The sequence below is a fragment of the Mustela nivalis genome (assembly GCF_964662115.1).
Source record: "Mustela nivalis genome assembly, chromosome: 3".
Taxonomy (NCBI): Eukaryota; Metazoa; Chordata; class Mammalia; order Carnivora; family Mustelidae; genus Mustela; species Mustela nivalis.
The window spans coordinates 133,184,774-133,210,483 of NC_139022.1; the positions used below are offsets into that span (position 1 = coordinate 133,184,774).

Genomic DNA, 25,710 nt, shown 5'->3' on the forward strand with positions numbered 1-25,710 from the left:
CACATACATGACGGAAAAGTAATTACCCAGGCAGGCTCCAGGGGTTTCTAAATTGTAATATTTAATTCATGAAATGAGAGCTGCCAAATCCTAGGTTGGTGCCGCAGCAGGAACCGCCGGGAAGGTATTTGGGGTCAGAGCGGATCAACAAGCCTTCCCCGGGGAGAACAGCCCTGGTGTACGTTTACGAGCTAATCTATTCCTCATCCTCAGCTCCGGCAGGGCGGCAGGGCGCGAGGGACTCCATCAGCTCGGGACCTTTCACCTTTCAGAGGCAGCCAGACCCCCTCCCTGGGCCTTCAGGGCAAGCCCTCGGGGGACACCCAGGGCTCCGGGCAAGCAGACCTGGTACATGATGGAGGACGGCGGTGGCTCGATGCATGGCTGCTGGTCGGGGAGGGGCAGCTCCTCCAGCAGGTCCACGTTGGACAGGGCGTCCTCCAGGGTCACGTGGGTGGTCATGGCTGCGGTTGCCCCGTTCTGCGCCGACAGAGAGGGACGTCAGGGGCCTCCAAGGGTCTCTCAGCCTCCCCCTGGGGGGGGCTCCTTCCAGAGAAGAAAGAGGGTTTACACTCACTGAGACCACTTGCACTCGCTCCTTCTTCACAAAGTGTTTGCAACTGATGCCTGATAGTTGGCGATCTCTTTGCAGTTTTACAAAATCCTGGGCTGTTTTTTTTTTCTTTTGGAACATCTATGTCTGGACGGGGCCACCCCGCAACCCCCTGTGATCAACACAGCGGGTGGTATTTTGGCCACAGAACGGATGAGGAGGGAAGGCTCGGCACAGTCATGGGACGCCCAGACAAGCACGGTGATGAAGGCCCAGCGGCCTCAGATGGGCCTGCCACTGGACACAGGCCGTGACCAGTCCCCAGCTTTGGCTACTTCTGAGGATACGCGGCCGGTCCGCACCTGAATCACTGCACAGCACCAACACCTGTGCGGGAGAAGCCACGATTCTCCACTTGAAACCAGGGCCTACGTTTTACAGGCCAAGTAAGCCAGAACTAAAAGAATTCAGACCCTAGCATGCTTAACCTTATTTGCAAAAATGGAAGTGCCATGATCTTCGTTGGCCTGGAGGGGTTTTGTGAGGCACACCAAACAAATCAGTCCTAAAAATGGGTATTTTTGTGTCTTGGACCCTGACGGAGTGTGGTGGCTTTGACGAGAGCTGCATCGGGCAGTGAGGCTAAAGGGGATCTGAAGACGTGCTCACTTACCCAGGCCGAGCGAACTACTATTTTAAGAACTCAGCCCCCAGCAAACAGAATACTCATTTTTTTCAAAGCCTCTGTGAGATGCTGATAAAAAAAGATCATGATTTAGGCCGTAGAACAGGTTCTCAGGAGTTCCCCCAAACATGACATCCTAGAAGTCACATTCACTGATTACCATGAGTACGGTTAGAAATCAAAAATGCAGATCGCAGCCTAAAAAACACCCCTACCTATGAAGATCTGTAAAAAATACCTCAAGGCCATTCGTCATTAATGAGGAATTCAAATAGAAATTATAAACCATTTAGGACTGAAAGAGAACATAAATAAACATCTTAAATGCATTTAGCAGAAAATAAGAAAGTAAAACTAAATGAACCTAATTTTCACTCAAAAATCTAAAAAAAAGGGGCGGCTGGGTGGCTCAGTGGGTTAAAGCCTCTGCCTTCGGCTCAGGTCATGATCCCAGGGTTCTGGGATCCACACTGGGCTCTCTGCTCCACAGGGAGCCTGCTTCCTCCTCTCTCTGCCTGCCTCTCTGCCTACTTGTGATATCTGTCTATCAAATAAATAAATAAAATCTTTAAAAAAAATCTAAAATAAGAAATCAACCCAAAGAAATGAGAGTGAAGGCACTGATCATTACAAAAGCTGAAATAAATGAAGCAAAGAACAAAACAAAGAGCAGACTAGGTGAACGAAAGTCTAAAAACTGAGTTTCATATGATTAATAGTAACAGCGAGCTGCCCCTTTAGCACACTTGGATAAGGAAACCAACAGAAAGCCCACTGTGCTGACGGTCTGAGCACCCCTCCCTTCCCCAATCTCAGGCAAGTGTGAGACAGGCTTGCAGGCTAGAGTTCTGAAGTGTCAGAAAATGTGTCTTGATTGCTTGTCAGGAAATGTGGTATCCAACACGAGGGCAGAGAAGGGTCACGGACATGACTGCTGGGTATAGGGGCTGCAGAGTGTACCCCAGGTCATGCTGCCCCAAACCAGTGTCTCCTTCCGGCCCATAGCTGGGAGGGCAGGTCAGGGCTGAGCAGCTAGTGTTGCTGCACCCATCACAGAGTCTTCTAGCAACACCTCCCCATCATGCTTGGGACAACAGCAAAGGCCATAGCCAAGGAGGGCTTGAGGAGCCCAGAAGTGACTTCCCCTCTGTTCTCTGCAGGCACTTAGCCTCATGGGGGTGGTTTTAGGTCCTCTCCATACCTATGCTTCTTCCTGTTCTCTCCCCTGAATTTGAAGTGTGGTATCCAGTTCTACAGCAAAACCATTTGCCAACCAACACACAAAAAATTGTCTCCCTTCTTACATTAGTATTATGTTCATTTTATAGGAAGGACTAATAATTTTATAGAGCATAATGATCTACAAGCACCAAAGCCCTAAGAACCTTCTTCATTAATTAAAATAATAGTAGTAGCAGCAGTACTAGTAATAGTAGTAATAAAGCCAACATATCTTTACCCTTTATGCTTTGCCAAGCATTCCCCTATTTTAACTTTGCATGGACCCTACAAAGGTAGGTGCTATGATTATTCCCATTTTACAGAAGAGCCAACAGAAGCTCAGGACTGAAGTAATTTCACAAGGTCAAGTGCTGAAAAGTGTGGGGCTGGGGCTGGAATCTAGATGTCTCCAGCTCCAGATCTGGGGTTTCCTTCCAAGTGCTGAGATTCACATTGCAAGTCTGTATGTACTGACACAAGGTCCATCTCCATGCTAGGTCTTCTCTTGAAAAAAAAATTTTTTTACTTTTTTATTTGACAGAGACAGAGAGAGCAGAAGCAGGGGGAAGAGGCAGGCAGAGGGAAAAGGGAGAAGTAGGCTTTCCGCTGACAGGGAAGCCCAATCCTGGGGTCCTGACTAGATCTCAAGACAGCAAGATCATGACCTGAACCGAAGGCAGACACTTAACCGACTGAGCCACCCAGGGGCCCTGAGCTAAGTCTTTTCAATTGTAGGTGCTTATGCCAAAGTACTACAGGCACAGCAATTTTTTTTTTAAAGATTTATTTATTCATTTATTGATGGTGGGAGGGTAGAGTGATAGGTAGAGAGAGAATATCAAGCAGACTCCACACACAGCACAGAGCCTGATGTGGGGCTCAATCTTATGACCCCAACATCATGACCTAAGCCAAAATCAAGAGCCAGATGCTTAACCTGCTGAGTCACCCAGACATGCATGGCTTTTTAATAATAAAAGGCTTGGGCTCCATCCCTAGGACCTTAGTAAGGATGTGAAACAGCACAAGGAAGGAAATCTGGCAATATCTAACAAACTCATATAAGCATTTCACTGTTTGACCAGTAATCACTTCTAGGGAACTATCCTAAAGACACGTCGATAAAAATGCAAAAAGACATTGGCACCAGGCTATTCACCGGGGCACTACCCGCAGTAGCAAAAGTGTGCAAAATGCAAACACGCCTCAACAGAAGATTGTCTGAATAGACCATGTGCCGCCACACAGCGAGATACTAGGCAGCAGTAAATAGGAATGAGGAATCCATCTGTACACGCCAAGTCTGGTGTGATCTCCAGGATATGCTGTGTACAATACACTGTCATTTATCTAAGAAAGGAGTGATGTATACATGCACACACACATTAAAAAACAAACAATGGAAGGATAAACCACCTAATTTTAAAATCTGGCCATCCCTGGGGAAGAAGGATAAGCAGGACTATGGTTAAATGGGTAGTGATAGAGGCACGATTTCTTTGAAAATAACCCGTTATGTAGATTTGACTTTGAAACCATATATTTTATATACTTATAAAACATTTTTAAATTTAAAAAGCAACCACTCCGGGTGGCTCTGTCAGTTAAGTGGCTGCCTTTGCCTCAGGTCATGATGGCGGGGTCCTGCAATCAGCCCCACATCCAGTGCCCTGCTTGGTGGAGAGTCTACTTCTCCCCCTCCCTCTGCCTGTTGTTCCTACTTGTGCTATCTTTTGGTTAAATAAATACATAAAATCTCAAAAACAAACAAACAAAAAAACAACCACTACCCGGCAAAAGCAAGATAAAACAAATTAAGGCATATGTGAATTAGTTTTTGGCATAACTACACAGAAAGAACCTATTCCAAGTGATTTTTTTTTTAAGATTTTATTTATTTATTTGAGAGAGATCACAAACAGGCAGAGAGGCAGGCAGAGAGAGGAAAGGAAGCAGGCTCCCCACTGAGCAGAAAGCCGGATGCGGGGCTCAATCCCAGGACCCTGGGTTCATGACCTGAGCCAAAGGCAGAGGCTTTAACCCACTGAGCCACCCAGGCGCCCCTCCAAGTGATTTTAAAACTCAGAAATTTCTGGCAGAAGATAGCTTAAGAATGATGAAGAGTTGCAATAAAATATCTCAAGCTTTTTTTTCATAAAAAATTGGTTAACTGTGGCAGTGAGAACGTTTGAATGCGCTGTAAGGTAAGACAAATTAGTGATTGTGGAATGTTCTATCATTCCTGGTGGTGCTAAGAATTGGTATTTTTGATGAGAGAAAGGACATACAAAACCAAGTCAACTATATAGCCCTGAATATGAATTTGGGGTATCAGTAGGAAGTCATCACATGTTTTGACTTTAAATATACCATATACATGCATGTTTGTATGTATGGGTATGTGTGTTTATCTCCTAGCTCTGTGCACTGAAAAGACAAGGACACAATGACCAACCCATGAGCAATGAGCACTTTTACTGCCTGGCTTTGGTCTGCAAATACTATTTCCTGCTAAAAGAACCAATATATTGGAGAAATAGCTCAGTCCAGGTCTGGGACAGAAAATGTATACAAAACGCTTAGAACAAGTTGTCAGAGCAGAAAGCAAAGCAGCAGCTCTCTATCTAGAACTCCCGCGGTGTGTCCAAGGGACCCAGGAGCCAACTGGAGGCAGCATCCACTGGCCAACGAAGGGGCACTGTGAGAGCACCAGTTAGTATAACTCAGTACAACGAAAGCAATATAAAATATGTATAAATCCATGAAATCATAAGGACACTTACTAAAACGTTTTTTAACATTACTTTGTTACTGCTGGAGGATGCCAGTGAACCACCTTTATGTTGAAAGTAGGCACAAAAAAGCAAAAAAGCAAACATTTAACATGCCTTCCCTATACACAATGACCACTGGGTAAACAAGAGGAATGTTTATCTCTAGAGATAGAGAAGTTCTTTTTTTTTTCCCCATAAATACTGACAAAATATCCCTGGGTGGCTCAGTCAGTTAAGCATCTGCCTTCAGCTCAGGTCATGATCCCCAGGTCCTAGGATTGAGCCCCACACTGGGCTCCCTGCTCAGCAGAGGGCCTGTTTCTCCCTCTCCCTCTGCTGCTCCACCTGTTTGTGTGTTCTCTCTCTCTCTCGTTCTCTGTCAAATAAATAAAATCTTAAAAAAAAATCCCTATATTTCTAACTCCTCAAATGGATATAGGCACAGATGATCATCCACTGCTAACATCCCTAAGTGAAAGACAATCAGACATCATGTGCCTCCTGATGGAAGAGCACACCATCGCCTTACAAAGAATGCTGGACCCAAAGCAAAACACTGGAACCCAATCAAGCCCTTGACACCCACTGATAGTAAATGACCAGGACAGAAGAACACGTTAGAATATGCCACAGTGATGTAATCAGTAAAATATAATCTATGGGAAACTATGCATGACGAATGACTCAGTGTCACATAAATTCCATGGGGGTGAAAACAAGAGATCCAGGGGAAGCCATTGCCGATAGGGGACTAACAGACTGCCACAGTGTGTCCCCTTGTTTGGATCCTCTTTGAAACAAGCCATCAGAAGAAAATCGTATATAAGGAAACTGGAACATTTAAGAGTAACTGGGTTCTTGATTGTATTAAAGAAACGTGCTATTATTTTTCGGATGTGAAAATAATATCAAGGTTATATTTTAAAAGAGTTTGCATCTTTTAGAAATATCTACTAAAATATGCATAAAATGATACAGGGGTTTGCTTCCAAATAATAGTAGAGAGGGAGAAAGTGAGTAACAGAGGAAACAACCGTGAACTAGTAACTGTTAATGCTGTGTGATGCTTACACAGGGATTTATTGTATCTTTCTATTCAATGCCACATGTTTCAAAATGTTCGCGAAATCCTCAGGCTTGGTGTATACACCACCAGCTCGAACCCATCTCCCCTTCCTTCACCTTCCCTGACTCTCACTTGCCATATGATCTTCCCCTTCACCTTCCTCCTACACCCTGGGTTTCTTCTGGCTTCACACACTTCAAAATAACTCATCGACCTCAATAACCCTAAGGTTTTCCCTTTAACACAATAACACCCCTGCACTTCCCTCGAAGAGAATCAGTAAGTGAACAGCCTACCAGCCGGTAAATTAGGAGTCTTTATTTCTGTTAATGCAACCTTTCTTTTCTCCTTGTAAATGCAGCTTCTCTAATGGATTCCTGTGTTTGTTTGTAGATCATTCACTGTCTCAGGGAGAAGGAAATCAGACATTTTTAACTCAAGGGCTATAAGTCATTGCCAACTCCAAATCAATCAGAAAGAAAAAAAAGACATTCTGGAAATTTTAAGCAATACACGTGAAAATAAGGACTTGCTTTCTGGCTCAAGTGTCCTGCCTATTATGCAATCTGCCAAAGGAGAGTAAGTCTTTATATCCAGTCAATGAACACGTGGCCACTTTGCCACTTTGGAGGAGAAATTCATAAAAATATTTAAAAACGAACAGTGTTCTGGGAGTGTCACTTTACCAGGCACAGTTGCGGCCTCTCAGGGTGGGGCATTCATAGCCGATTTAAATTCAGCATCTCTCTAACGAGCTCGAACGCAGTGGCCTGGTTTCACCGAGGACTAACAGCACTGGGCTCCAAGGCAATCTGCTTTGAAGAAGGGCTTTAGGGGCACCCTGGCTGACATGGCTGATGGAGCCCGAGCAAGTGGGGGTAGGCCCCCAAAATGCCAGGTGGGTGCCAGGAGAACCTGGCTTGGGGAACACAGGTGCTGACTAACCATACCATAAACCCAGCAAAAGATCTAGAAGCAAAAAAGATCTGCATTGTCATTTCCTATTTGACTTTCTGGAAGGAAAAGGAAAAATAACAAGATCTTTTTACTGAAGTGGAATACCGGGCTAAGTATAGCCTGGGTTCAAATCTGTCATCTGCCACCTACTAGCTACATAACCGTAAGTGTATTTCTTAACCTCTTGAGTCTCGGTTTCCTTACCTTTAAAAGGGCAATAATTAATAACGGTCCCTGCCCTCGATGATTTATTCTGGGGATTATATAACATTACAGAATGTGGAATGCTGCCCAATAGCAGGCACAAAGTAAGCCCTTGGGAAATGTTAGCAGGCGGGTGGCCTCTTTTTAACGTGGTGAATGGATGAATCAAACGTTGCCACAATTCTATTAAAAAAAAAAAAAAAAGGAGGGGACTACTATTATCTCAGCTCTAACATCTCAACTCTATAGGTCTTTCATATTGATTTCCTCAGTCGCAATCACCCTGCAGTTTCGAGAGGACAGGTGTTATTTTTGCTGTTTTTGTAAGGAGGGCACAGGGTTACTGAGAAGTGAAAAACGTTCTTTCAAAGTCACGTGGCCAGCTGGTGGCTGAGCTAAGGGCAGAAAGCGGATATCTTGACTCCCAGTTCAATGCCCTTTCTTCTAGACCACACCTACTTTTGTACCTTTATAAAAGGTACCAAGCACTTTACTTCCTTTTTTCCCCTCCAGGTTGGCTGCTTTTTTCCCTCCTCAAGAAGGACAAGACTCTGCCAACCTAGAAAGATTAGGTAACTGTCACCTTTGGGTCCTACAAACATCAAGAGGTCAGGAAATATTTTCCCTGCCTGTAAATCTCTCCAGCTAGAAAGCAATTAAATACAGAGCTAAAAGTGATAAATATGTGAGTATTTATGTATAGAAATATTGTATAATTAAATACGTAAATAAATAAATACATAGGAAATAAAAGGAGGCTTACATTGTCCCCCTAAAAAAATGTATTCTTGCACAGCATTTGACTGAGCAGGAAAAATCCAAAGAAGGAAACTGGAGTGTATTATGCATACACACTTGGCATGTTGGGGACTGTGCAGGGACCCAGGTTTGCAGTGACAGGACGTGGGGCCACGGGTCAGTATTTCCTCTGCAACCAAGACCCTTCCACATGTCGGAGGCAGCTCTTTCACAGGTGCGGGACCCAGGCAGGCTCAGAGTCACCCATGTGCATCTTACAGGACTTCCAAAGACCCCACCAGAATGGAGCATGTGGCTTTTCCTGAACAGTCTGGGGGTGAAGAATTTTACAAGAACATTCCACTGACCCCATGATCAAACCTTGTGGCTCCAAACCTCACTGCAGCCACTTGGCACTTCTTTTAACGCATCACCTGGTCCATAAAATAAAGCCGTAAGTTAGGCGCTGCCCCAACGCTGACAGCAGCAAGCCTCACCGTGGTGCCTGGAGAGGAGAGGCTGAGCCATGCAGGATGGAGAGGAAACTACAAGCATGAGAGTTGGGGCCACAAAGTGCAGAAGCAGAACTCTACGTATTCCAATCGCTTAAGAAGTATCAGCAATATCATAGCACACAACCACCAAACACTTCATACACTGCCAGGATGACCCTAGGGCTCGGGGAGACCGAAGGGAATGGTTAACTCCTTAAGGAGCCTTTCTGACTCTCTTACCCACTACACAAATTCACTTTCCCCTTTGGCTCTCCTTAAAACCCAGTGTGCCCCTACTTCTGTGGCATCCATAATGCTTTATTACACCTATTACCACATCTTCTCTCCTGCCCTAAATGACAAATTTCTTGAGGGCAGGAGCTGTCTAACACCCAGCTCTCAGCACAGTTTCAAGCACCCATTTGTAGCTACATAAAGATTTAGTCGATGAGTAGGTGCACCTGGGTGGCTTAGCTGGTTAAGCATCTGCCTTTGGCTCAGGTCATGATCTCAGGATTCTGGGGTCAGGCTCCGTGCTCAGCAGGGAGCGGGCAGGGAGCCTACTTCTCCCTCTGCCCCTTTTCCTGCTCGTGTTTTCCCTCTCTCTCTCCCAAGTAAAAATCTTTTTTCATGAGTAATGGCCAGGGAACCCAAGACATCAAGAAAGCCATCACTATGTCCAAGATACCAGGATTTTAAAAGTGGGAACGGAGGAAAAGGAATATAAATAGCAAAAAACCTGTTTATATTTTAGAAAGAACTCCTTCAAAATGGTTCAAATAGTTAACATGCGAACACTTAAAGCGAAAAGCTTCAGTGTTTTGTATACAGTTATGTCTGAAATAAACTCTCTCCCTTCTCTCACGGTATGACCTGATTTCACTCATCCTTCAAGGTCGCCCATGCTAGGATGTAATTGCTCCCTTCCAGTGTTGGTGAGGCTGTGAAATAGGAAGCCTCAGACATGGCCAGTAGGAAAAGTAAAACAGTGCGGTACTTTGGGAAACTGTAGCAGTTCCTCAAATTTTAGAACAGAGAGTGACCTTGTGACACAGCAATGGCACTCCTAGGTCCACCAGCAGTACCTCTCTGCTGACACGTGCTGCCTGGGAAGGGTGGCGAGTACCGATACTTCCTCTTTCCATGTCCGGGCCACCGTTACTAATTGATAATGGCTTTATTTCTCAGTGAGTCCCCAGGCAGCCTCAGAACCCTCCTCGTGAAATACGGAGGTCCAGGTGGCCACCGGACATCGATCTGCGTTTGCCCGTGCAAGAAAACACAGATGTGTAGAATGAGGTATGCGTGTGTAGGCTCCATGAGGTGACAGGCCATTTCTTAGCCGTCACTGAAAACCTCAGTGACCTTAACAGAGCTCTGAAAACAGATTAGGCACTGAGGAAGTAGCAGATGAATGCATGAACACATCTGAATCCCCTGACGACACAGGAGAAATGAGATGACCTGAATAGGCCATGTCTTCATTTCTAGTTTTTCCATTCCTTCTCCTTCACTACTGACAGCACAGATAACTTAAATCAATATGAAATATGCAGTCATACCCATAAACTGTCTATACAATTACTTACTTAATATTTTTGTCTATAAAGAATTTTTATGTTTGGTTTTATAAATATATTTTAGAAGGAAGCTCAGATGACAATCACTAACAGAGAACTAGTATCACTTGGCCATAAACAAAGGGAAACTATAAAATATAAAAACAATGAAAACAATGGGTATCATCTGAAAATCACCTCACATCACTCTTGATATGTTCATGAGAGGTGCTTTATCTGGTGAGAGTGGGATGAAGAACTAGCTCGAATCCTGACTGCCACTGCTGGCTCTGTGACCTTGGGAAGATGGCATTATGCTTCTGAGCCCCAGCTTCCTTGTCTCTGATAGGAGGAAAAATAACGGTTCCAACCTTGTAGGCTTTGAAAACTGAATGAGTTAATTCATGTAAACAGCTTGCTTGGTAGAGAGTGCTCAATAAAATCTGCCCAACAAAACCAAATCCAGCATTGTATAAAAGGGATTATACATCATGACAAAGGGAGATCTATCCCAGAAATGTATGATGGGTTTAACATTAACATCCAAAAATCAATTAATGTAATAAGCCATATCATAGAATAAAGGACAAATCCCACAGGGTCATCTCAGTATATGCAGAAAGAAAAATGGATGAAGTCATACTCCTTCATGACAAAAACACTCAGCGAACTAGGAACAGAAGGGAAGTTGATAATGGGCAGCTAAAACAAAACAAAATCTACAGCCAACTTCAGACTTAATGGTAAAAGACTGAATGCTTTCCCAAAATTAGGAAGAAGACAAGGATGTCTGCTCTCTCCATTTCTATTCCACATTATATTGGAGGTTCTAGCCAGTGTATTTAGGAAAGAAAAAAAATAAATAAACAGTATCCACATTAGAAAGGAAGGAGTAAAATTATCTCTATCTGCAGACACTTAATCTTATACATAGAAAATCCTTATGAAATCCACTAAAAACTATTAAAATGAACAACCATGTTCAGTAAGGTTACAGGATACAAGGTCAACACACAGATGTCAATTGTATCTCTCTATACTAACAATGCATGGTCAAAAAATGAAATCACGAAAATATTCTATTTATAACAGCATCACAAATAATACAATACTTAGGAATAAGTTTGCCCAAAAAAAGAGCATAAAATGTACACTCTGAAAACTATAAAACATTGTCAAAAAATTGAAGAAGACACAAATCAATGGAAGATATCCCATTTTCATAGATTGGAAGACTTAATATTGTTAAGATGGCAGTATTCCACAAACTGATACAGATCCAGGGTGATCCCCATCAAAATCCCAGATGGCGTCTGTGAGGAAATTGACAAGCTAATCCTAAAATTCACACCGAAATTCAAAACGATCTCCCAAAAGAACAAAACTGGAGGACACCCACTTCCCAATTTCAAAACTTAGTCCAAACCTAAAGTAATCAAAACAGTGTGGAAAAAGAAAGTGTGGTCTTGGTATAAAGATATAAAACAGAACTGAAAATCTAAAAATAAACCCTCATATTTATGGTCAATTGATTTTTGACAAGGGTACCAAGACAATTCAGTGGGAAAAGGATATTCTTTTCAACAAATGGTGTTGGGACACCTGGATATCCACATGTGAAAGAATGAAGCCAGACTTCTACCCGACACCACACAACAAATCAACTCAGAATGGATCAAAGACCTATAACAGCCAAAACAGTAAAACTCTTAGAAGAAAACACCGGAGTACATCTTTGTGACTCGGGAATATGTAATGACATCAAAAGTACAAGCAGTGCAATAAAAAATAGGTTAGGTATCTTTGATTTTATTAGCTGTCTATTAATAGCATCAAAATTAAACTTAAAACTTTGGTACCTCAGGAAACATCAACAAGAAAGTGAAAAAACAATCCACAGGATGGAAGAGACCACCTGGACGCCGTCTGCTATTGACATAGACTATACAAAGAATTCTTAAAATTCAGTAACAGAAAGGCAACCCAATCTTTAAAATGGGCAAACGATAGGAACAGACCTTGCTCTGAAGAAGATATACAAATGGGCAATAAGCACATAAAAATTATTAATATTTTTAGCCATTGGGGCAATGCAAATCAAAATCACAGTGAGTTATCATTTCATATCCTTTAGAACAGCTATTCTCAAAAAGACAAGTAACAACAAATGTTGGTGAGGATGTGAAACTGGAACCCCCATACCCTGCTGAAAGGAAGGTAAAATGGTGCAGCAACTTTGGGAAACAGTTTGGCAGTCCCTCCAAGTTTCAAACACAATGTTACCAAATACAACGTTGCAACTCCTGTGTCTAATCCCAAGAGAACTGAAAATATATGTCCACATAAAAACCGGTACATAAATGTTCACAGCACCACCGTTTGTGATGGCCAAAACCTGGAAATGACTCAAATGTCCATCAGCTGAGGAATGGGTAAATAACATATGGTATATCCCTGTTACGGAATATTATTCAGCCATAAAAAAGAATGAGGCAGAGACACATGCCACAACATGCACTTCAAAAATCTGATAAGGGAAAGAAACATAGTGTGCTTTTTAAAGGAAATGCCCAGGGTGAGCAAATCAAAAGAAACATTAAGTAATTTGTGGGTCCATAGGCTTGGGGTGGAAACTGGAGGAAATAGATGCGGCTGCTAATGGGCATGAAGGTTCTTCTTTCTGGGGTGATGAAAATGTTATAAAATCAATCACGATGACTGTTGCACAACTCTGTGAATATACTGAAAATTACTGAACCATATGCTTTAAGTGGTGAACTGAAGCGTCAGTACCAAAAAATGTTCTTATGTGCGTGAGTACTTGGGGACAGTTTGGGTATTACATATGCAGGAGTGGTACAAAGAGAAGGAGCTGGAGTAGGAGCTTGGCAAGTTTGGGAACCACGATGCTGCCTTCCGACAAGCACAGATTCCACTGAATAAAAATCACCAGAGGAAGTGGGACAGAACCAGAGAGCAACAGACACACCCATCCAAAGGACCCCATGGGGCAGCCCCTAGACCGAAGGACAAGTTGGACCACCATGGGGCAGGGCCCAAACCAGCACCCCAAACCCCTCAGGTTGGTTGCACTGCCATCTGTTGAGGGGGTGGGGGGCTGCCCCACCCTGGGGAAGAGACTGCTCAGACAGCAACAGCCTCTGAGATGGGGGAATGGGCTTTGAGGTTTAGAATGAGAAAAAGACCAGTTTGTAGTCCTCCTCCTTCCTTCTTTCTGCTGGGAGTGTGTGTGGGGGGGTGGGCACTGAGGCTGAGAGATTAGACAGACCAGTGCAAGGTCACTTAGCTAGTTAGGGGCGGAGCTGGGGTTAACACAGTAAATTCCCCGGAAGATAGGAGGATCTGATACACTAACAGATAGGACAGAGCTGTTTAAAAAAAAAAAAAAAAAAAAAAAAAAAAGTGGTATTAAATAGGAAGGAAGGAAGGGGAAGGGAGAAAATTCTAACTCTGCAATAAAACAAAAAAGCTATGTAGGAAAGGCGATAAATCAAAGGACATTACCTATCTTTTTAGTGATCATCATTTACATGTCTTAATAATATAGATGCTTCAGACATGATTTAGGTTAAAACAGAGCTCTCGCAGTGGCACCTGGGTGGCTCAGTGGGTTAAGCCTCTGCCTTCAGCAAAGGTCATGATCTCACAGTCCTGGGATCCAGCCCCACATCAGGCTCTCTGCTCAGCAGGGAGCCTGTCTCCCCGCAAGCCCCACCCCCCATCTGGCTCTCTGCCTACTTGTGATCTCTATCAAATAAATAAATAAAATCTTAAAAAAAAAAAAAAAAAAGCCAGAGCTCTCACTATATTGGGAGATGGGGACAGGGGAGGGAGGTGAATGGTATAAGAAAGCGAAGACTTCATCTATCACAGCAGGAAGTAAACAGACAATGCATAGAGCAGATAAATCAAAAAATGGCAGCGTAAGCATATTCCTAAGAGATCTGGATGCATGAGCTGGGAGAAACAGTGAGTTAGAAGTGACAGCCTCTCTGGGGAGGTGGGCACTGGATGGCTATTTTCATTATGCGTCTTTGCACACTTTTTGATCTTTTGTTTTTGCTTTTTAAAGATTTCATTTATTGATTTGACAGAGATAGAAACAGTGAGAGATGGAGAAGCAGGCTTCCTGCCAAGCAGGGAGCCCGATGTGGGGCTCCATCCCAGGATCCTGGGATCATGACCTGAGCTGGAGGCAGCTGCTTAACAACTGAGCCACCCAAGCACCCCACTATTTTGAAAGCATGTATTGCTTTGATCAAAATTTTTAAATTTAAAGACAACAACCCAAGGCCTCCTTCCTAGCATCTCTGATGCCATCTGGCCAGTCGCTAGCACTGTCTTCAGGCAGCCTTCCCTCCTGGACTCCCTCACTGCAGGTCTTCTGGGACAGAGACCCCCCATCCCCAGCAGCTTCTCTCCACACAAGGGACAGGAGGACAGAGCAGAGAAGTCCACGCCTTGGGCCTCTGGAGAAGGCCTACCCTCCTGGTTGTTTACAGCAAAGAGAAAGACCCTTGCTGGGTTAGAGACATTGTCACCCTACCTCCTGCCGGCCGTTTTACCCAGCTGCTTCCTGTGTTGTCAGTGTTGAGGGTTGAGGGGGCCTTTCCGTTGATAACCCAACAGGGCAGGGCAGATCCCATCCTCTGGCGGGGCGGGAGGTGGGGGTGGGGTCGGGTGGGCAGTCATGTCTCTGAGAGCAGCTTGCCAGCTTGCCGATCTGCTCCCAGTGGGGCCTCCTGGGACAAGCCACCACGTAAGGGGTGCCAACGTGACCTCTGTCTGGGGAGAGGAGCTGCGTCTCAGCAGCACCTGCTCAAACTCAGGAAGAGAAGCCAGTCACCCTGCGTCTGCCCTGGAAACAAAGAGCGAAACGGCAAGTTCAGCCACAAGAGCAGACCGTGCAGGCCTGTTTCACGAGGCTGCAGCTCGACTATGGCTCCAACTGAAGACCGACTTAGGCCCTGGAATCGCATCTTCACTCCCTCTACAAAGGTCATTTCCTTGCCAGTGAGACAGGAAGGTTGGTCGGGCGGTGGTTCTCTACTCTGATGCCAAAAAACGTCCCTTGTCAAGATTCTTATGGGCAACTTTTACCTAGTGACAGTTTAAGTATGAGGTTTGCAAACAAGGTACTTTTTATTACATGCTTGGAAGAGCTCCAAGGGCTCCCATGTTACCCCTGCTGGCAGGTATATCTCTTTCCCTGAGTGGGGGTGCATTGGGGAGGGGCTGGCTGTGGCTGTGGTGGGTTGAGCATGTCAATATTGTCCACGTCCAACTCGAAAAACAAAAGTGACATTGGCAGCCGACGGACCCTCCATGCCAAGGGCTTCCTTCAAGACCATGGTTCTCTAACATGGACACCCACTCTGGCCAAGATGTATGAGAGGCCATGAACCTGCCCATGAGCATTCTTGCCTTTGCTCCAACTCTCTCCACTCTCCAATAGACTGTTCTCTCCCCTTCTGGAATCCTACCCTTGACCACTGTCAAGGCCCAATTCAAGATAGGCCTCCATGAAGTTCTGAACAGCCAAACTCCACTAAACTTCCATTTCTCTGGATTCTTAAAGTGCTCAGTCTCAGTGTTCACAACTTCCTACTGCATTATAAATTGCTTTATGTGTTCACTAATTCTTTGGATCACCAAAACCAGGAATAGTCTTTTTTTTTTTTTTTTTTTTTAGTTCCACCCATAGCCCTAGTACAGATCAGGGCACATTCTACACATTATTTACTTAATAAGCACTACAGGAACAACTTGTTGACTACATTGGCAAGTGGCCCAAATTCGTGTCTTCTGGTAAAAAAAAATTTTTTTAACTTAAAACATTATAGTCCTTTAAGATATCACATCTAAGTCAGCCTTATTGCTAGAAGACTCTGAGGGGACTTCTTTAGAGCATACCGATCTCACCTTAACCCGTAAGACACAGGTCCTTATTTCTCTTTACCATGTGACAGTATAACATACTTGAAGGATGACGGACAACCCCTAGTCCTGAATTCTTTTCTCACCCTTCATACCTTGCCAAAATCAGTCTTAAGATGTCATGATTTAAAAACACAAATTGGCTATCTTTCTCAGGTATCCCTTCACTTAATACTGGGCTACTGAGTATCTTCTGGGAGGGTCAGCTCTGCAGATTCTCTGGTCTCAGAAAGTAAGACAATCCTCTCATTCATCCCCAGCTGATTTCTTATTCCACCCACAGAGGCAGCTGTTCCAAACCTCCGGAAGTCTCCTGAACTTTCCTAACCAGTCTGCCACCTTTACTTTCTGCAGAGGACATCATCTCCTCCCTTATTTAGAAGACAGAGACCATACAACATGGACATACTAAACATCCTTCTATCCCATGAAGAGATTAAAATCTGAGAACCACAGCTCTAAGATGACCTAATGATGATGCGAACACACTATCAAAAGGCCTATTGATGAAGTCATCACTGGGTCCTTCTCTGGTATCTCTCCAGAAGGTCACATTTACTTCCCTTTCTCCTTGCACTACTTCTGAGTTGCTGTAAGTCTAGCCATATGCCACTCAGCCAGAAGGGTACCTGCAAGAAATTCTGCCTGAACCTCAGCTCTACCTTCTCAGAGCAATCTCTTTCAAGGATCTTGCACTGAACTGGTTTCCTCCTCTACTGCCAGGGCCCAAGAAGTACGGCTTGAATGGTCTTCCTTTGAGGCACACCATACACAGCCCTTGGCATAACGGCCATGGCTAGGAAGTCAGTATCCAAACTCTGCATCCTGGGAGGCGCCCCACACCCACTGACTGAAATCTGAAATGTCTTTGTACAGACAAGGCCGTCCAGGGGCCGTGACAGAATCTGTGAATCACACAGTGCCTTTCAGTGTCCCCTTGGCTTGCTGTTACAGAGAGGCCACAGATTTGTCTTCTTAAGTTGACACACAATATATAATTAATAACTTGTTCCTCTAGGAATAAAGGGCAGTCCTCCCAAAGAGCCACACATTCAGAAACCTCTTTCTCTTCTGTTTCCATGGCCTTTTCTTCTAGGACTGGGATTTATAGACATTATCTCATCTGCAGGCTCCTGTGGCAACAGGTAGGTAACAGGCTGGGCACGCTGCTTTCCCGTGGCCAATTCGGAAAGTCAGAGAGAGGCAGTGCAGGATTTAAAGGCACACAGCAAGTAGAGGATAACTCCTGTGTCCAAAGGCCACGGCACTGCTCTGTCTGCCTGGGAAGTGAAGCATGCCCTTAACATTTTTGGCTGATTGCAAAATGCTAAATGCACACAGAAAGAAATTTCCTTCCTGACCTCTCTTTGTGTGTTGAAATGTGAGAACTACCTCTGGGCTTGGGCTCAGTGTACTCCCTCCCCTTCTTTCTGCCTACTCAAGTTATATGCACCATCAGTGAGCTGCTCAAGAGCACTTCCTACCTGAAGGCCTTACTGATAGTGCATCCTATCACTCTCGTGGCTACCTTTTGCAGGTAACCATGCCGGGGCTAGCCAACTCCCCGTTGAAAAAGCAAAATCCAGGAAGGCCCTGGAGGTAGAGGAGTGGGAAGAGCTATGGATTAACTACACACATGAACCATATTCTTAAGGATTATGTAATTAGTACATTAAAATAATAAATACATGGGCACCTGGGTGGCTCAGTTGGTTAAGTGTCTGCCTTCGGCTCAGGTCATGATCCCAGGCTCCTGGGATTAAGTCCCACATCGGGCTCCCTGCTCATGGGGAGTCTTCCTGTCCCTCTCCCTCTGCCTCTACCCCCTGCTAGTGCTCTATCTGTCTTTCTCTCTCTCACTCTCCATATCTCAAATAAAATGAAATCTTCAAAATAACCAATAAATACATAAATGGAATAGCACTTCACTATGTGCTAGACACTCTACTCAACATGTTCGTGTGTCCCTCACTTAAAAAGAGCACCCAGTGAAGGACCAGCTCCTTCCCCACCTCTGCTGGCTTCCCAGTCACTGCCCAGCATGCTTCACTACCAAAACAGGTCTATCCTCTAGAACCTAGGCACGGGTGTGCTCCTCGGAACGACAAGACCGAAGGCCTGTTACAAAGGCTCCAATGAAGTGACCGATGTCTGGTTTCATCAAGTACAAGTGAATAATTAATACTTGCTAGTAAAGAAATAGACTCATTGTTATGGTGGCCACACGGAGGCTACAAAAGACCATTTTGTGAAGTTCTTGGTGGATCCCTGAGGCCAAAAGCAGCCAAAAGAAACCTCTCTGAGTTGAGAGTATAGGCCAATCCTCAAATGTAGGGACCAGAGCCTGTGCTGTTTTCCAGGAGTGCTGTTTCCAATGCTAATTAGCTTGTTGCTTATTCATCACCTCATTCAGCTTGCTGGTCAATGACAGCAGTGGAGGCCCATGGAACTCCCAAGAGGGCACAATTTATCAGAGGGGACGTGGAGTTTTCTCCTGGGGCGCTTTTCCAGATTTTAAATTCATGTCTACCTTTTCTGGGCCAGCCTCCGATTTGATTTGAGAAAAACTCTCCAACCCTACTGGATCATATACCCCATTCTTGGCCTAATGCCCTAAAACAAGTATTTCCTTTTCCACTTTCAGCAGGGGACAGAACAAGGCAGTCTTGGGTGCCTCCAGAACTGGTGAGAACTGGCCAGGAAATATAATAAAGAACCTTAGTGAGCAGAGAGCTAATGCCCACAGCCAGAGGCTCAGTGTTCAGAACTAGGCAGAAGCACTAGCTTTGTAAGCAACAACACACTCTTCTTGTGGCCTCGTAACTGCCCGGGCAGATGGCAGCCAGTACCAGTGAGTAACTCTGTATAGGGAAGTTTTACCCTCCCCCCCCCCAAGTGGATACTGGGTGCTCCACACATACCTTCCAGTGACAGTAACCCCTGGCCAGTGACACATACACATGCTCCTACAGTACTTCTGCCCCAGCAGCAAACGGAGCTGACCACCGCTAATTACTGCCATTTCAGTGAGCTGTTCCCCAAATTGCTACCCAGTTCCCCGTTCCTACTCGCAGCCCACTGCCTGAAATTCCACCGCTAGAGATATCAAATATGTTGACTTAAAGCTTTGTTTTCCATTCAAATGCCTCCTGGCCTCTGTTTCCTTTCCAGTTAAATGACTTCTAAAGGACCTGCTCTGCATCGAATGGCAAATTCTTTTGTATTTAGCTCTTAAAAGATAAACATGTTCACTGGCTCCTTTCTTGAAAATAATTTTTGACACAGGAGAATGGGGGAAGCACAGAACACGGAGGTGGAGGTGGGAGGCCTCAGGGAGCATCACAGAGAAGGTCTTATGATGCTGAAACAGACTTCATGGCTTTTGCAATCTTGCTCAGGGATATGGACCTAGAAATTTGCACTCTAACATCTGTAATCTCCGGGGTTAGCAGCATGGCTCCCAACAGGGCCTGTGCCCAAAAGTAAGTAAGGTAAGACACAATGCCCTAAGGGAGACATAGGTAAAAGGTAGAAAAGTGGAGTATGAGAACGAGCACTCCCCTAATTCGTTCCTCATGTCTGCAGGACAGCCCCAGTCTCCTCATCCACGCCAGGAAGGCACAAGCACTTGGGAGCTAGCAGGAAAAGATCCTTGCCACCTTTTTGTCCTGGCTGGAAGGGGAGCAGATGGCCCATCAGCCCTAGGTGAGTGTTTCTGCTGAGCTGGAGACACTAGGGAAGCAGAGGTCAAAGTCAGATTCCCTGGGCTGGGAAGGGCCAGGGCAGTGCCAGTGTTCTTTCCTGCCATGTTCTCCTCAGCACAGAGAACCATACTCCTGTCGGACCATGCTTCCTGCCCCCACCCCCACCCCTAAACAGAGAGCACCCCCTTTTCTTCCTTTTCACCCACCCATCGAGGGGGAGGGCTGTCCTGAAAAGCAGAAGCTACAACAGACAGGTAGGCAATCTTTCCGGTTCTCCAGAGCTCAAGAAAATCCAACCTTTTCCCCAGGAGTCAGCCCACTCATCCCCTTCCCCCTGTCCTCCCCCGCCCACAGCCAACCGGCTGGGGGAGTGATGCTAGTGTAGGCCAGGAGGCTTCAAAGCGGGTCAGACTTGCCTTCTCCCTCATTAAATCCCCCACCCCCGAACACTGGCGCTCCGACCTTCGCCCCACCCATCTCTCGTTCGCCGCAGGGCGCTGTGTGCCCCAGGCGTCTGCCAAGCAGGCCCACGCGGCTCTCGCTGGCCCTGGAGCAGGTGATGGTGGCCTCGGCGGCAGAGGCGGCGGCCGGCGCTCTGCAATACCTGGGCTCGGGGATGTCAAGCCGCCGGGCTCGCGGCTGAGGCAGGTGTCTCCCGTGCTCGGGATTAGCGCCGCTTCCTCTCCGGCCCGCGGCTCCGGCCCAGGCCGCGCACCTGCTGCTGCTGCTGCTGCCGCTGCCGCTGCCACTGCCGCCGCCGCGCCCGAGCTCCGCCCGAGCTGCGTTGAGTGTCCGCGCTTCCTCGCAGGGGGTCCGCGCCCCGGGGCCCAGGGTGGGCCGGAGGGCTAAGGGGGCCGCGCAGGGCCTGGAGTCCAGCCTCCAGGGGCTTGGTGGGGGAGGGAGGCCGCGCTAGCCTGAGCGCCGCGCCGAGCGCCCCCCTCGGGCTGGGAGAAGGGGCGCCGGCCCCTTGCGCATCCTCACGGCCGCATCGACGTCCCCCGCAGCATCCCGGTCCCCATGCCGGCCCCGAGGCCCGAGAGCGCCGCTTACCTGGGTCTGCGGCAGGTCCAGGGGAGCAGCCCAAGGCTACGGCGGGGCCCCGCGCCGGGGCGCAGGATGCTCTGCCCGGCTGGGCTCGGCTCCGCCGGCCGCGGCGCTCGGCCCCGCCCTCGGCCCCGCCCCCCTGCCCGCCGCGGCTCCTCCCAGCGCGCCGTGCCGGCCCCTCTGCCGCCGCGGCTGTCACACAAAGAGCAGGAAATGGCTGCGGCGAGCGGCGCACCGCGGGCGCATCCCCGACCTGCACCCCGGCTGCTGCCCCAGGACAGCCAGCCGCGTGGCCCTCAGGATGGGGAAGGGAGAGAGGACCTGCCGCCAGGTCTCGCATGCCTGGGAGCCACACCTGCGGCAGTGGGAGGGCGGAAGCTCTGGGCTCGGTCCGGGTCTCATCGATCTCACGTTATTTCCAAGTGCTCATTTATCTACCTAATATTTATTGAGCAGCTATTTTGTTCCGAGCCCCGTGCCAGAAGCTGAGTATGCACTGGTGTACTGCCCTTTTGGAGCCTGTCATCTACCAGGAGAGGCTGGGCGTAAATTAACCTAGTACTGTGCAGTTACAGCTGGAAGAAGTTCTGCGAAGGAAAGAAATAGGGTGAAATGAAGGAAAATAGAGCTGAGGTTTGGGGAGAGGGGACTCCCACCAACTGAGTCTGGTCCCCAGTGCTGCGCCTCTGCTCAGGAATACCTTCTCAGTTCCTTGGAGTCAAATCCCTGAAGCTGCCGTCTCTTAAGCAGGGACCTGCCTCAGCTTCATTCAAGAATTGCCTAACGGACAAAAAGGAACACACACGGTGGCAGGAGGAACCTGAAAGGACAGGCAGGCACCTTTCTCTTCAAGGCTTATCTGCCATTCAGGGCTGGCCAAAGAAACGGTTCTCCCTGAGCTGCAGCCTGGTGGACCTTCGGATCCAACCTCCAGACCCCTTGCTCAAGTCACTTCAACAGTCTTGTTCCTGAGAAGCCTCCGTAACTAGAAAGTGAGGAATAATAATTGCCCTTCTTACCTCACAGGTAGACACACTGGAAAGCATTTGAGACATTTGAATGTGTGTGTAGATATAAAAGATAAAGTCCTGTTATAAGGGAAGCTTTCTGAAATGTTTGTGTATGGCCCACAAATTTATACTTAATCACTTAGCTGTTCCTGTTAGGGGCTATTTATAGAGGAGCGGTATTACCCGAATCTCTAGCAAAGGACTTGCGAAGTCTTTGCCCTCACTAATCTCATACCATTTCCCAGACACTCAGAATTCATGATCCTTTATGGTTTGATGTTACATCACTCATTCTAATTTAAATTGCTATTTCAGAAAGGATGACTTATCTATATATGCACACACACACATTTCTGTCCCTGTGAGAAAGCTGTGGAGGTGTTTGTGGAGGATGGCTTTAAAAGCTGAACTGGTTTCTTTCTTTTCCTTCCTTCCTTTCTTTCTCCTCCCCTCCTTCCTCCCTTCCTTTTCATTTCTCCCTTTCTTTTTTAATTTTCCATTTTCTACTGTGATCCTTAGGATTTTGAGTGTCAGTGATTACAATTGTATAACAAGAGAGATTGGATTTTCATTCTAAAGGGACAACTATTTTGGATATTGTAGATTTCTGGAAGACATATTTCTCCCTGTTGTTCCTTTCCTGTCTTTTCACCTTTCAAGAACAAGTTGCTTAAAAGAAACAAAGAGACCATTATATATATACTTGTTGAGATCTTAGGCAAAAATAATTCCCTGACCCCTGATTTCCATTTGCTTATAAGGGGAAGCAAACCACTATGTTGGAAATCCAGAGGCTTGCCTTTTGGTCCCAGTTTTGCAACTAAGTGACTGTAGGCAAGTCACTTCACCTGTTTCCTCCTCTATACGGTGAAGTAAGACGGATATATTCCAAAATCCTTCTGCATGTAGTAAATCACATAAGTTAAAATAAAAGACGTGCTCCTGCCCTGCTTAAAGGACTTCACTAGTTCCCCATTGTTCTCAGTGTGGAGCCCAAACTCCTTAACCAATGGCCCACAGGAGTCTTTCTTTATGATCTAGCATCTACCTCTCTCCAGTCTCTTCTGTTGTAAGCAAGCTCTTTGCTTCTAGCTAAAAGCAATCTTTTAGGTTCCCAAATCTGCTGTGTTAGGCCTTTGTGTAAGCTGGGCTTTTGCTTAGAATGGTCTACCCTCCTTTCCCTCCCACTTGTGCACTTGCCCCCAGTTTGCTGCCTAACTTCTATTCATTCTTCTGGGATCCATTTACCTGTCTGTTCTTTCAAGCTCCCTTCTTGTCTGCATTAGGCTAGGGTTAGTCATTCATGCACCCAGAGCCCTCTCGACTTCCTCTGTCATCCCCCCTTGGTGTGCTGTGTGGTGATTGCTGACATAATTTCCTACACACCATCATTAGAGCATAAAATCAAAGAGAGAAGGGATGTGTCTTTCTTGCTTCTCAACATTTCCTCGGAGACTAGTACCTAATAGGAATTCAGTAAATATGAGTTGAATGAATAATCAAAAGTAAAGTCTTAGCTTACATGTTGCCAGTGAAATGTGTAGCCATCTGTCTACTGCCTCCAGATATGTTTCATGTCCAACCCCCGGCTGCACCATCAGCAATGAGAGAATCGAAGCTATCAGGCAAAAATTGCTTTGCCACTTGCTAAGCTGTGGCCCACGCACTGTGGTTCCATGTGTGGCAACATTGCCTTGTTTTTAGAAGAGTCTTGGGTCACTTAGGACATCTAAGTCTCTGTTTAAAATTCACAGATCCTGCTTCATAGAAACCAATAGCGGAGAATCTGAAACAGGTATAAGAATTGGTTCTGGAGAGAGAAAACATAAATACTAATATTAACAATAATGACTAAAATGTTTTAGAATCCATATATATATATATATATATATATATATATATATATTTTTTTTTTTTAAAGTAGGCTCCATGCCCAGTGTGGGGCCCCATGTGGGGCTTGAACTCACGGCCCTGAGATCAAGACCTGAGCTGAAATCAAGAGTTGGGCACCTAACTGACTGAGCCTCCCAGGTGCCCCTAGAATCACAAATAAATTTTTAAAAAGATGTTATTTATTTATTTATTTATTTGAGGCAGAGAATGAGAATGAGCACATGAGTGCAAGTGGGGGGAGGGGCAGAAGGACAAAGAGAATCCCAAGCAGGCTGAACTCGAAGCTAAACTCAAGGCTTGATCTCACAACCCTGAAATCAACCTGAATCGAAATCAAGAGTCGAAAGCTCAATCAACTGAGCCACCCAAGTGCCGCTCAATGATAAATTTTTAAAAGAAAGAAGGAAAAGGGTGTGAGATGGTGAGAAACTGTGAATAATACAAAACAAGTTTCTAAGTGCAATGGGTTTGCTCCATACAGTAGGTTCACACACTTGGTGCATGTTGTTAGCAGGAAAAGAGAAACTTGATGGTCAGTTATGCAATTTACCTTGTCCATTAGATAAAACCTGAGCACTTGCTCAAAATTGCTTCATTTTACAGATGAAAGAACTGGGGCCCAGAAAGAGGAAGGGTTGCCCAACAGTGGCTGGACCCAGACCCAGGTCTTTCCATAGGAAACTGGGTTGCCTATTTTCTTCTTTGAATCTGAATAATTTGTTAAAGCATATGCTTTTTAAAGAATTTATTTATTTATTTGACAGAGATCACAAGCAAGCAGAGAGGCAGGCAGAGAGAGAGGAGGGGAAGCGGAGTCCCTGCTGAGCAAAAAGCCCGATGCAGGGCTCATTCCCCGGACCCTGGGACCATGACCTGAGCTGAAGGCAGAGGCTTTAACCCACTGAACTACCCAGGTGCCCCTAAAACATGTATGTTTTAACTGACATTTATTAAATGTCTTTTGGGGGCCAGCCTCTGTGCTAAGTACTATATATGAATTGGCTCATTTCATCCTCATGAAATCCTAAGAACTAGCCCCATTATTTTATAAATGAATTATTGACAGCTGGTGTGCTGCTGAAAGACTGCAGCTCCAAACTGGGCCATTTGGAAAAGCATGTCCTCCCTTCATGCTGCCTTTCTCTCACTTTGCTCATTTCTCACAACTTCTATGGACCTGGTCTCCCTTGAAGGTCAGATCGTTTGCACATAAATTCACAGCAAAGAACCTTTTATCTTCATTTAAGCAAATTGTATACATAGTAATTGTAGATAAGAACTGTTAAGGAGGGTAGAGCATATTCTGAACAGAATTTGGAATGCAGCAATGTAACAGGCACATGGCCACGTGCTGCTGTACTGTCAGAGGCTAGCAAAGGTGACCCCCCAGTCAGCCCCACAGAAGGGATGGGAGCATGGCATTTGGGGACAGACAGGTCTTGCTTCAAGCCCCCATTCTGTCACTCATTAATTGTGGGACCATGAAGTGTTTCTCTAATGTACAGAGACCCATTCTCATCTGTAAAATTCAAACAATTATAATTGTACCTACCTACCCCTTGGGCTCTTAGAAGATTAAATGAAATAATAAATGTAACATGCTAAGCAGAGTCATCATAAGTGCTCAAAACCAGAAGCTTTTATTGTTATTATTGTTATTAACATGGTTGGAGTTTTGGTGTGACCTCTAGGAAGAATGCAGGACTTGGAAGGAGATCTGAGTTCTTTTTTTTTTTTTTTTAAGAGTTTATTTATTTATTTGACAGACAGAGATCACAAGTAGACAGAGAGGCAGAGAGAGGGAAGCAGGCTCCTGCTGAGCAGAGAGCCCGACATGGGGCTTGATCCCA

At 45.7% G+C, this 25,710-nt stretch overlaps 1 protein-coding gene across 4 annotated transcripts in view; it reads right to left on the reverse strand.

Moving 5' to 3' along the window:
• The window catches only part of CYFIP2 (cytoplasmic FMR1 interacting protein 2), a 124,791-nt gene extending 103,689 nt beyond the window's left edge, over nucleotides 1-21,102 (reverse strand). The window contains exons 1-2 of one of the 4 annotated variants that reach the window (XM_082725025.1): nucleotides 20,964-21,102; nucleotides 346-546 (exon numbers count right to left, since the gene is read on the reverse strand). In XM_082725025.1, the coding sequence (XP_082581151.1) occupies nucleotides 346-462 (117 nt within the window). In that variant the 5' untranslated portion in view covers nucleotides 463-546; nucleotides 20,964-21,102. Of the gene's footprint in view, nucleotides 1-345; nucleotides 547-20,517 lie in introns of all 4 variants that reach the window. The other 3 variants (XM_082725023.1, XM_082725026.1, XM_082725024.1) reach the window with 3 other exon arrangements.
• Nucleotides 21,103-25,710: the final 4,608 nt, after the last annotated feature.